This window comes from Ambystoma mexicanum, chromosome 2p (genome assembly GCF_040938575.1).
Source record: "Ambystoma mexicanum isolate Mex_15411 chromosome 2p, UKY_AmexF1_1, whole genome shotgun sequence".
Taxonomy (NCBI): domain Eukaryota; kingdom Metazoa; phylum Chordata; class Amphibia; order Caudata; family Ambystomatidae; genus Ambystoma; species Ambystoma mexicanum.
Window position 1 is genome coordinate 61,028,402 of NC_090923.1, and position 13,235 is coordinate 61,041,636.

The 13,235-nt window shown below is 44.1% G+C and overlaps 1 protein-coding gene across 2 annotated transcripts in view; it reads right to left on the reverse strand.

Moving 5' to 3' along the window:
* Positions 1-13,235, reverse strand: part of TADA3 (transcriptional adaptor 3) — a 184,461-nt gene that overhangs the window by 118,223 nt on the left and 53,003 nt on the right. For both annotated transcript variants that reach the window (XM_069643254.1, XM_069643255.1), the window contains exon 7: positions 1,267-1,376. In XM_069643254.1, the coding sequence (XP_069499355.1) occupies positions 1,267-1,376 (110 nt within the window). The remainder of the gene's footprint in view (positions 1-1,266; positions 1,377-13,235) is intronic.

Sequence of the window (13,235 nt, forward strand, 5' to 3'; positions counted from 1 at the left end):
TAGGAGGTAGTTGGCTCTTATCAACAGCTTACAGTCTATCTTCATTAAATCAATGCTGTAAAAAGTACATATTTAATCATATTGTAATATTCAATTTATTAGAAAAAATACATTTAAGGCTTAAAAAAAAGCAGTCAATCCTATTCACTTGACATGATAAAACGTTAACTGTCTGTCTAAAAACAGATGATTTAGTCGTGACACATAGATTTAGATGTAATCTAGTAACGTATGTCTAGTTGACAAATTATAGATTCAATGATCACTGCAGGGAGCAATTGCTGTCTTGCACTGATTGTGGAACCCTATGCTAGGATGGCTATTTCATCAATCTAGTGATTGCTAATCTAGATGAAGAAAACTCGACATGTTTCAGTTCTCTAATATTTCTCGGAACTTTCTTCAGGAGTGGTGTCACTGTATCTAAATAATTACAGTAAAAAACAGCAACAGGAAGTACTATAAATGCATAGCTCATTCGATATTCATTCTGTTGGCAGTGTTGAGTATCAAAACTTGAATGTTCTTTCTGCAGCTAGTCTTGTCGGTGCGAGTGGCTCTTTTGGGGGGGGTCGATTCCTGAATATAGCAGGATTTTGTCATCATTGGTCTGCTCTTGGCTCTAAGTTGAGTCTAAAGCGACCTCTTGTGGAGAGGCTCTATGTCCTTATAGAGTTAATTCTTTAATGATAGTTCTCTTAGTTTTTGGTGCGGTGGGTCGTTCCCCTTTTGGGTACTAGATGGAGTCGGTAGACTGGGTTGTGCCTTTTATAGAGTATTGGTAGCCTTGGTGGTTGTAATCCTTAGTGGCTAGTCATCAATTTTTCTCTTCCGTGTAGTGGTGCTGAGGTTATCATCGTTTAATGGCAATTTTGTAGAACTCGTTTTGTTTTGGTCCGTTCACTCGCATACTCTTGCTTCCTGCACGAACTCTGCCGGGTGCCGGAATGATCAACATTCTTAGGTTTCACCATCCGAGAATTTGTTCTGGGTCTGCTTCTCAGATCTTGCAACCACAGAACGGATTTGCTGTACCATTTGCCAAATTCAGCTACTCCAACAATACCAGAATTTGAGGACCCTAATTTTTTTTCAAACAGCTGGATCATACTAAACTTTTCTCACTACCGCAAAGGGACTTGGAGGTGGTGGTGTGCTTGAGAAAACATTCACATAAACAGGCCAACTAAACCTTTTGAGAGAGACCAAGCATAGAAAGAAGTCACCTACAAGAGAATGATTTCAACAGAAAGGTAGAATGCTCACCTGAAAGGCTTGTTCTGGCTTCGCGGAGAGGTACTAGCACAATCAGGTCCAGACTCCTTTGCAGCAATGTCTGGGATTGAGGAATCTTCAACAGGAGCTATGATGTTCTCCTAAAGACATATGGGATGAAACAGCAACTGGTTAGTGTCCCCAGAGCACCCCCTAATAAATGGCATTTAAATGTCACCAAGCATGGGATAATTCTGGACCCATAGGACGTTGACAATAAGAACATGAACGTGAATACTCAAGGTCAAACTAACAGCTAATGAGGAGGAAGTAGTAGAGGCCCAAGATCTGCAGGAGTGAAACCAGAGTATCTAAGGTCGAAGGGGGCCAATGCTTTGCTGAGTAAACATTGGCCCAGGATGCTAGATCTGTGGATTTAAGCAAGGCAGAATTAAACCCGGCAAGATGCGATGCAGAAGACCAGGTGAGATCAACATGCAGATTTTAGCATCATTGTGACATTGAAAACCTCAGAGATTATTACGCAGCTTCCTAATGCACACTGGGCTTCTACTTGGCATTGGGATACAAAAAAAAAAAAAAAGAGGAGTTCCTGGCCAAAGGAAGACAAATTCACCTAAGCATTAGTGACTGAGCAACAGAGTAATAAACACTATTAGCACATGGAGATCGTTATTGATTACCTTTCAGCCAATCAGAAAGTTTAGAGTGTGGTCAATGGTAGGCAGAATTGCATGCAGCACCTTCTGGGACCACCACATACAATTAGGACTACAGGTGTAAGCAAAACCAAGCTTGGCTATAAGTCTGTACCACACAGTATTTGATAGCGAGCTGAGCAGCCAGGCTTATCTCAAGAGGGGAATGTGAGCAGTACAAGGATGTTACACAGAGGTCTTACAATCACAATGGTTCAAGTAGACACACGCAAGGTTTCTTGGTAAAATACTTATTAATTCATTACACAGTCATTTAGAAAACATTCACTAGATAGAGGCATCCTAATTTTATGCACAAATATACTTCAACACAAAACCACTAAGTTTCTGAGTATATTAGTCTCCCCGGAAATAGGAGCAAAATGGCATTTCAGTTACTTTGAATGGGAGTAAAAAAGGCACAAGTTAATAGAATAGATCAAATACTTTCTTAGGCAGTGCAAATAGTTTCAGTTCACTGGAGGACTCGATTCAGTTCAATAGCCCTAGGCCAAAGTCAATGGGCTAGTGTCTTGGATAGGAAAAAGCAGTTCTTGTAGTAAACGGTAAAGTCTTTGCCAATGTACTAAGAAGTAGTTTGTACGAAAAAGAATCATATGTTGGGTCACAAGCTGATTAGGCCTGCAAGTTGGGAAGGTTTCACGAACTTTCACTGCAAGAGGTAAGTTCTCTCAATCGGGTTGACAGAGTACCTTAGCATGAAGAAAAAGATGCAGCTGAAGATGTTGATTCCTAGCAGTTCCTGCAGATCTCACTGTTCCTGAGCCTCAGTCGTGGGGACAAGAGGGAGGACGTCGGGGGACTCCTGCATGGGACGGGTCAAACAAGCTGGCAAAATGGAAGTTCTTCAGTTCGAGTAGCTGTTGTCAAGCCCACAAGCTGGTGTCCTTTCCACTGGTTAATCCTTACCAGCTCCGAGAATGGTATCCAGGTGGCTTACGAGTTGGATGGTCCCACCAACTCAAAGGAAGAAGTCGTCCATGAAGGGCTTCTCGGTCGAGATGAACTTGGCGATTCGGACCTGCAGCAGGGATTCACCGGGAAAACCCAACAGTCCAGGAGTTGCAGCAGCCATCCTCTTCCCCCTCGTCTTCGGTCGTTTTGTTCCAGTGGTCGACTCTGCCTTCCAAGCCAAGAGATTGCCTTTTAAAAAGTTTTCCCTCATTCATTCCAGCCTAGCTGCCACTCATCCAGCAGGGTGGCTGTCCTTTCCAGACAGTCATCCAGCCAATCACGCCAGAGTGCATTTGGCTCTCCTAGGAGACTAAGCACAGGGAGTTTCGGGCACCTCCCTCACTTCCAGCCCACTCCAGACACTCAGGCGCCCGAGGCGGTCTTCAGTCCTGAAGCCCGCCAAAGGCGTAGGAACAAAGGGACCAAACCTAGTTTGTCGAGCAGAGAAACTCTAGACGGACCTTTCCTAAAAGAAATGGCGAAAAAAGAAGACCGGGACCAGTTTAACCAAGTTTGGAATTAAAATGATTAACTTATGAAGTTACCTAAATACCAAAAAATAAAACCACATTTAAACTGACTAACTCATTTTGTCTATTTACTTCACACACTATTAAAATAAAATGTCTTACTTCACCTCCAAAATTAAAAACATGCATTTCTCCTGCCACTTTGTGCTAATAGCCTTATAGACTTCAGGGGAGCAGGTCCCGATCGAGGGTGAGGGGGTTGGGGGGTGGTCGGTGGTGGGGATTAGGAATAATACCCCTCCCCAACTCTGCTTCGCCTTGGGTCAGAACTTTATTATTTATCCCGCGAGAACAACCACTCCCCCAGTTTAGAAGACTGTAATATTACAATATAAAAGTATTCTAAATTGTGCTTCCTACTACTCATCACGAGAAACCTATGGTGTTGAGGCCGATTTTGTACCACCTTCTGTTGCGGTCACTACACCACTAACCCTAATGTAAGGCTAACAAACCTGACAAATAAGGGAAGGCAAGCCGCTCTTAAACGAAGGCAACATGGACAGAGTGACAAGTGTTATGTAAGTGTCCCAAACACACTAGAGCCTGGGTGGGCTTCAGGGCTGAAGCCCACCAAAGGCAAAACTCACAAAGGTCTCAAACCTACATGAATTGATAGAAGAGCCCAGAAGGACGTCACAAACTAAAAATGACGAAAAAAGAAGACTGGCGTGATTTTGAGAAAATGGTCACCCATGGGTGCTGTACTTCAGCTGAGAAATCAGCCTGCTAGTAACCTACACAAAAGGTAGTAAAAATGAACCACTGTCACCAGCCATTTAAGTTCAGTCAGTTTAACAAAAGGTTACATGAGGAGTGGGAAAAGGAGTTACAATGTAACCCCCACCACCCTACATAAGGTGGTGTGTGCTGGAACCACAAAAGAAAAAAGTTAAGTAATATAAAAGTTATTTTACTACTCTTGGGAACTCTAGTTCTTATAGGAGAATGTATTTAAATATGTATACATAGGGTGCTGGGTGTCGCAAATATTTACAAACTACGCGGATGACACTCAAGGTGTCATCCCGCTGTCTGGCTCACATAGCTTGGACGAACTGGCCATTAAAAAATGTTTCACTATAATTGAAACATGGATGGTCCATAACAAGCTGGCTCTAAACAAATCAAAGACTGAGCTTCTTGTTATAGGATCCTCTCACATATTAAATAAACTTGGTCCACACCATGATAGCTTTCAGCTGGGTGCAGAAACTATCATTCCACTAAAAAAGGTGTAAACACTTGGTGTGACTTTAGACCAACGACTGACTATGAAGCAAGATACCAAGTTTTGGTATCTTCATGTGCCTATTACATTAAACTACTAGCTCATTTACAGCCCCTCATATCACAAGATAACGCGGAGACCATCGCAAGAGCAATAATAGGGTCCAAAATGGACTACTGCTCAAGTCCTTTAATGGGAATAAACAAGACTGATTGTAACAAACTGCAAGTGTGCCAAAATGGGGCGGTCAGTTGTCATGAAACTCAAACGCAGAGACCATGACGCGACTGCAAGACATGCTCTCCATTGGCTCCCCGGGGAGTCCAGAATTATGTTTAGGACTCCAAGTATAATTAAAAAATGTAGACGTAGCAACATGCACGACTACTTGCAACAGCTTCTCATTATGAGAACCAATACTAGAGCCCCAACATCAAATAATCAACATTTGTTATTTGTGCCGAAATGCCGAACCGTTAAGGGGACCAATTCAGCCTTCTTTTCTATTGGGCCCAAGGTTTGGAATGCTCTTCCATTGGATATGAGATGCATTGAGTCACTCGAGACTCAAGAAAAGGTTAAAGACTCACCTTTGTAACTAGTCTGTTTTTTAATCTCCTAACTGATGCTTTTAGCTTCCTTCTTTGGTACTCAATTATGAATTCTTAGCTGCTTTTTATTATGCGTTTAGGTCTTGTAGCGCCCTCACGCCTTAGGGTCCATTACCGCGCTAGACAAATGCTATAAAGTAAAGCAAAAAGAACATGCATGTATTAAACAGAGTTTACCAGACTCCATAAAACAGTAAAAATAAAGATCCCAGCCAGAGAAAAAGAATGAGTGAGTGAGTGGTAAAAAGGTTCACACTCAGGAGATTAAAATCAAAAAGCTGTAGAGCTGATACAATGGAATCCAAACCTCTTGTCCGACAAACACTCCACGGCCAACCAGATCTCCCCGATCACAGAAAATACCGCCCCCCTCTTCAACTTCACACCAGTCTCTCATGATACAGTACTTAATACTATAGCCAAACTTAAAGCGTCCAACTGCAAAGGAGATAACTTTCCAGCACACCTAATTAAACTTAGTGCCCCCATTCTCACGCCTATAATCACTAACTTTGTAAATACCTCCTTCTCCACAAATCAGGTCCCAGTCAGCATTAAAGCGGCTTGGGTCACCCCTCTACTAAAAGCGCCCACACTAGACCCACTAGTGCCCACAAACTACCGGCCCATAACGACTGTCCTATTCTTACTTAAAATCATTGATAAAATAGCTTACAACCAACTACAAACTCACCTAGAACATAATAACCTGCTAGGAGCCATACAATCAGGCTGTAGGCCTAATCACAGCACTGAGACAGCCCTCCTGGATCTTAAAATACAAATAGACTCTTAGAGATTCAGGCAAACTAGCCACACTACTGCTACTGGACCTATCAGCAGCATTCGACTTGGTAGATCATGACAAACTATGCAACACTCTAAAAAAAGATTTTAATCTTTCCAACAACGCCACACACTGGATCAAATCCTTTCTCACTGACCGTACATCCAGAGTTGCCATTGGAAACTTTGCAGCGGACCCCATAATAGTACCCATTGGAGTCCCCCAGGGATCCTGCCTCTCCCCCACCCTCTATAATGCATATACTAAACTTTTATTCTGAACCTTAGACGATATGGGTGTCATCTACACCAACTTCGCAGATGACACACAGATCCTCATCCCTATTACAGGCGACTACACCCAAGACACCCTCACCATTAATAAAGTTTACTCCATAATCCAAAACTGGATGGCCCTGAACAGTCTCTGCCTAAATGATGAGAAAACAGAGGTCCTCATTGTGGGCTCCCAAAAAAGAATAAGCACCCTCCACCCGGACTACTCTCACATTAATATCGACTGTTCCCGGATCCCAGTACTTAAACAAGCCAAAATGTTAAGCGTCTACATTGATGCCAACCTCTCCATGCATAAACAAATAGCAGCCCTTTCCTCGTCCACAGCCTACACAGCAAAACTTATTGCACTCAGTTGCCAATTTCTCACCCCTGTAAATTGCATCACCCTGGCTAGAGCCCTAATCCTAACAAAACTAGATTACTGCAACGTCCTCTTCCTAGGAACTTCCAAAACCAATTTAAACAAAATCCAATTACTACAGAATAAAGCCCTCAGAGCGGCTTTAGGGATAAAGAAATCTGAACATATATCCAGCACTAGAAGAGAAAACCACTGGCTGCCAACTGAAGCAAGGGTCATATTCAAAACCCTTAGTATCGTCTACAAATGTACCACCAACAAAGCACCCAGCTACCTCAACAACTCCATTTAAAAAAAAAAAAAAAAAAATGTCATGTAGGTCGCTGAGATCTAATAATCTGGCCCTCTTAGAAGGTCCTCAATACAAATACAGCAGAGCAGGAGGAAGTAGTTTCAAAGTTCTAGCCCCTTCGCACTGGAACGCACTACCTCCGAGTATCAAAAACGAGGATTCCTTACAAAAATTCAAAAAAGCATTGAAAACCTGGTTATTCAATAAATATGAACCGCTCAAGCCCTACCCTCCCATGACCAACTACACTGCTTAGGGCAGCCGCAGTACTGCAAATAAGGCTGAAACAAAATGGGAAGGGCTAACTGACCAATTGGAATCTGGTGTATGACTACATGATATCTTGTAACCTATGTATAAAGAAAAATGTATTATTTGTATTGTAACTGCAACATTGTATAATAATGAGTTTAACTCTCCTGTATCTTTCGCCATGATACCCTAGGGTCTGGGCGAGTAACAAATGTAATAAATAAATAAATAAAAAAGTAACACCTATACTCAAGGTTTTTGTTATAAATAGTTATATATTTAACAAGTTTTAAAATAAGAATTCTTTAAAAAGTGCAATCTATGTAGCAATCAAATGCACTTTAAAATACTTTACCAGAATCAACACAAAGCTAGTAGATGCTCTTTAGAGATGTTTCTTACACACTTCCTACCCTTCACTAACTAGGACAGTAATGGCATGTATATATCACTAGCATACTTTGTAGAGTGGGAGGTTTGTAGAAAGGAAAAGGTAAGGATAGGAAAAAGGTTAAACAGGTTCTCAGAGCATGTGAGCACTTAAATCTTCCAATGAAGTCTAGATAAAAACCTTTTGCAGCAATAATAGTTTAAAACCAAAGTATCACCTATGAGGGACAGTAAGAATCAAAAGTCAAATGGATTAAGAGCCAGGACAGCCAAGGTCAATTGGAGCACAGTCTATGGAGCTGAGAGACTTCTTAGATAGTAAATGTCTTGCACAAAGTTAGATAGTTTGTTAACGAAAAATCAATGTAGGGTCACAAGCTGTTACATCTGCGAAGGGCAGAGCTGAAACCAACTCTAGCAAAGTAGCTACTGCAAGTCTCAACTGAGAAGAGCGAAGCTAAAGACACGGAGGTAAGTATCCCAAGTCAGAACAGTACCTTTTGTTAGAAGAAGAGTGGGTCATCTGGCTTCTGTCTGGCTGTAGCAATACAGATCCTGGGTTCCTGGGCCTCAGTCGTGGGGAAAGAGGAAGGAAGTCTGGGGATTCCTGGGGCAGCAATTCAAAGGTCACCAGCAGCTACGGGCTGTTTTCATATCATCAGCACTTCACGGTTTCAGCGCTCGGTAAACAGCACCACCACGGATCTTGGATACCGGTTGGGCTTCCTTCACACCTTGCATCCTGCACTCTTGTGAGGGGACTCTAGCTGTCGTCGTCCTGCTTCTGGAGGGTCCTTGAGACTCCTGGAGCTTCTGGGCGGATCAGACGTTGGTAGTTAAACTTTATGAGAAATCTAAAGTATTTCTCTGACACTGCACTGAAGGTTCTGTGTGTCGCCATACAAAAGGTAGATGCCTATGGAGTTTGTCAGACTCCAAAATCAAAGGAAACACATAATCCAAATCAAGTCAAAACACACGAGAGAGTGAGAAAAAGGGGCCACTCACTACAGGGTTAAAATTAAATAGTCCTAAAGTCCAGCAAAAGAGCTGGGGGTTCTCTAAAGTTGAAGGGAATTAGCACAGAAATTAGGGAAAATAGGGGGTCTCACAGGTTACAGGGAATTAGCACAGAAACTGAAAATTCTCCCCAACAAGCATCCACTCTCAGATAGGGATAGCAGGCCGACACATGCCACGTTAGGTTATGTTATTTGTAAAGCACCTATTGCCACTGTTGTAAAATGTCTGTGCATTTTTTAGCCATAAATAATGTAGGTAGGGAGTGGCAAGGTCCCCAACAGCAGCCATCAACTATACAATCAGGTTACGGGTGCTGCGACAAATTGTCAAAGAAGCAGAGGGATCAAAAGAGTCCGACTATAGCTATGTGAACAGCTGGACCGAATTGTGTGCGCGACTCCACTGTATTCTAGTTGGCACTCAGCCCGCTACGCTCGTAAAAAATAACCCCATTGATATACAAAGATATAAATATTTCAATAAAAACACATGCATAAAACTATCCCTTCAAATAAGCACTAGAGTAACAATACACAGTATTAAAAAGATAACAAGCATATTATAAAACTATACAAGGGTTCTCGTAATCCCACTTCTATATGTGGGTCCTCTACCAGAGGTGAGCACGCAACATGAAATAACAGGGGAGTGGAGAGAACCAATGAACCATACAATCTAGCAATCGGGCAGGTTTCTCTATGAGCCTTTACAATAACATAAAGTGTCATAAACACACAACTTCAACCCTAGAAAGTGTGTATGGCCTTTGACTGCGTGTTAGGTGCTGACTATCCGGTCTGAGTATGGGCTAAAAAGAGAAACAATTTTAGCATCAGCTAAAATACGTGCAAATCTGCTTTCCAGCAACATCTCACTGCTCTCTCTCGTCGTATTGTTTTTAAACACCACCTTATGTACCAAAATCAATAAGTGGAGGGACCAATTAGCATACAGAATGTGCATCCTCATATGCGAGGTCAAGACTTCCCTTCTGTAAGCCGATGTATCTAGTGCCTTGCGCTTACTTTATTAGCAGTTTAACAATTGTTCTCATATTCCACTCAGTAGTAACATGCCTGGAAATTAATTGTTCAGCAGGAATTCCAAATTTGCGACAAACTATCATCCACTTCTCTCACTGCTTGATCACTTATACGTATTTTTTAGAAAAATATGCAATTTTGCTTATTTTCACTTTGTAAATGTTTCACTACGAGCAGCAGAATGCAAAATGAGGTGAGCTCAAAAACAACGGCAGGCTAAAAGACAACTCAAGCTCTGTAAACTTTCCTGCTTAAAGATTCTTTATGTAGATTTTATTTATTGAGCAATTTTATGGCGCCTATACAGCCAAGGTGTTTCCATGCGCCACAAGGCGGGGGTGGGGATAACAGAGGAGAAAAAACAATAACAGTCCTGCTAGGCCTTGTGACATTCAGATTGTGTAACTGCAGAATAGGAAGTGCAAGGGGAGGAGGCAGGTCAGGGAGGAAGGATGGATAAGGGAGAAGTGGATGGGGAAGTGCAGGGCAAAGCGGGGCACCAGGGGCTGGGCAAGTCCTAAAGGGAGCCCAAAGGTCAAGTGCCGGGGGAACAGGGGAGAGGGTCAGCTAGTGCCAGGAGGGGGGGTGAGCAGACACAATAGGCTAGTCAGTGAAGGGTGCAGGAGCGAGTGCTGGTTATAGGGGTGTTGGGGGAAGACTGGTCGAGGAGGGCCGGGCACCAGTAAGACTCATAAGGTAACCAGGAAACTATTCGCAACAGCAGGAGGCATTCGCAAGGGAGAGGCAGAGGAAAGGAGGAGGGGAAAAGGAAGATCTTGAGGAGTTTCCGGAACTTAAGGCGATCCGGCTCAAGTTTGAGAGGGGATGGGAGGCCATTCCAGAGGGAGGCTCCTGCTGAAGAAAGATCTACCTCCGACTCTACTTGGAGAAACATCTGGTATTTAGGGAGAGAAAGTTGAATGTTGCGAGGTCCCAGGCCACAGAATGTCTTGTGGATGATGCAGAGGGTCTTGAATCTGATCCTTGCAGTCACCAGGAGCGAGTGGAGAGATTTTATGGCTGGAGAGATGCAGTCCCTGGGGTTCTATTTTGGTTTAGTTGAAGAGGGCGTAGGGAGGGAAGAGGCAGATTGAGGAAGAGGCTGGTGCAATAGTTCAGCCTGTAGAGAACCAGAGCTCTGGAGATATTGAGTTTCTGGGGGAAGGTGAGGAAGGGGAGAATACCTCTGAGGAGGCAAAGCTGATAGTGAGCCTTTTTGGCAAGATCAGCGATATGTGGTGGGAAGGAGAGAGGGGAGTCGAAGAGGACACCAAGGTTTTTTTGCCTCTTGAGAGGGTGAGGGGAGAGGGCCCAAGGAAGGTGGCCAGAGAGCAGGAGGGAAGGAGGAGGCAGGAACCCCAATGGGAAGCATCTCAGTCTTACTGGCAGTAAGGCAGAGATGATTAGCAGCACACCATGTCTGGATAGAAGTCAGAAATGATTAAGGAAGAAGAGGAGGTAGAGCAGGGAAGCTTAAAGGAGCGCTGGGTGTCATCAGCATAACACTGGAAATTAGGAGAGAAGGTGGAGATCAAGTGGGCAGGAGGGGCAAGGTAGATTTTGAAAAGCCAGGGCAAGAGGATAGAGCCCCGAGGGACGCCGCAAGTAGAGTGAGGTGGAGGAGAGCAAGGGGCCCAGTTGAACACGAGAAGGGCCATCAGAAAGGAAAACGGTCCAGTCTGAGATGCCAAGGGTATCACGGAGCAGATTATGAGGATGGCATAATTGACAGTGTCGAAGGAAGATGACACATCGAGGGGGATGAGAATGGAAGGAGAGTTGGAGTCAAGGTTTGAGAGCAAGTCTTCACGGGTGCTCAGGAAAGCAATTTCCATGCATCTGGCTGCTCTAAAGCCACACTGGTGATCGCGGAGACAGCCATAGAATCAATGTGATGGATTAGTTTGGGAGATGACCAACTTCTCCAAGCGTTTGCCCAAGAAAGGTGTAGTGGAGATAGGGCGATAGTTAGCTGGGCATGAAGGGTCAGCAGATGGCTTTTTTAGGAGGGGGTGCACAAGGGAGTGCTTGAGAGCCAGTGACAAAGGAGTGGTTGTAGAACTCAATGAAGGAGTGAGGGAGGCAATGTTCTCCTAGATAGTTTTGGAGGAGCAGGGAAGCACCTGTTTGGAGGAGGCTCATTAGAGCAGACTGTCTTGGTGACTTCATCAGGGTGCAATGGGTGAGAAGGTGGAGAGTAGGGGGCAGGGGAGAGAGGGGCCAAGGGAGGCCTGAGAGCAGGTGGGACAGGGGTAGAGGAGAGAGAAGACAGGATGTCCTGAGTTTTGGATGTGAAATGGGAGGCCAAAGCCGTGCAGAGGGCCTGGGAAGGAAGAGAAGTGGAGACTACAGTAGGATTGGCAGGTTACTTACATATTTTGAAAAGTTCAGCCGTGTTGTTGGTGGCCCCAGAGATGCGCGGCTTGGATATGGGCCCGCTTCTTTGAGCGGATGGAAAATCCGTATTGCCTTTGGAGCAGGTGACAGGCCAGTTTGTCAGAGGATGTACGAAGCCACCCACTTCCATTCCGCAACTCTGCTCTTACTTTTCAGCGAGGCACTTGCGCACTTGGGAGCAGGCGTCATGGAATCCTCATTGCCTGCCATGAGGATCCTATGAAGCCTGCTTCCAAGTGCAATAAAAAAATAAAACAGTCACTTGTGATGCAACACATACAGTAGAAACCCACACGGCCGTCCTGGAAGTATCATTGCCTATTCAGAACTTTTTTTCAAATACTTGGCAAGGGTGTCAAGAGTGTTGGAGATGCAGAGGTGAAGGTTAGCAAGGATTGAGTCGATGTGAGAGTCAATAGCCGGGGTGGGAGGGGGATTGAAAGAGGCAGCCAAAGCAGGTACTGGCACTCGCTTTATCAGTTGAATGACGGGTAAGGCGACTGGTAGTGTGGGAAGAGGCTTAGCCGGGGCGGGCCCCCAAGAGCTCCAGATGGGAGGAGAGGAGAGCATGGTCCGACCAGGCGAGAGTTGTAGTGAGAAGGTTAGAGAGATCCATTTGAAAAGAGGTTCAGATATAGCCACATGCTTTTAGTCATTCTGTGGTACAGGAAAGTTGACCGCTGTCCTGCATGTTACGATCCTCTGTTCTTATACTTATTATTTATTTGCATTTATTGAGCGCACAGCAGCCCGAAGGCATCGAGGCGCTTGTTACAGTTGTGCTTATACTTAGTTACATACAGTTCAAGTCCGTATATGTTACATTGGACGAGATGGCTTGCTTACATACATTGAAAGGTAGGTATCTCGGTGCGAGTATTTCATTGAAAAGAGCAGTTTTGAGATTTTTACGGAAGGTGTAGAGACATTTCCGCTCTGAGATCAGTAGGGAGGGTATTCCATAGCTTAGGGGCAAGGTAGGGGAAGCCTATTCCCCTGCCTTGGTCCTGTTGATGCGAGGTATCGTTAGTTGATTGGTATATCGTAGTCTAGTCGGTCTGGTAGATTGTGATCTAGATATGGTATCAGATAGGTATGAGGGTGCTAAGA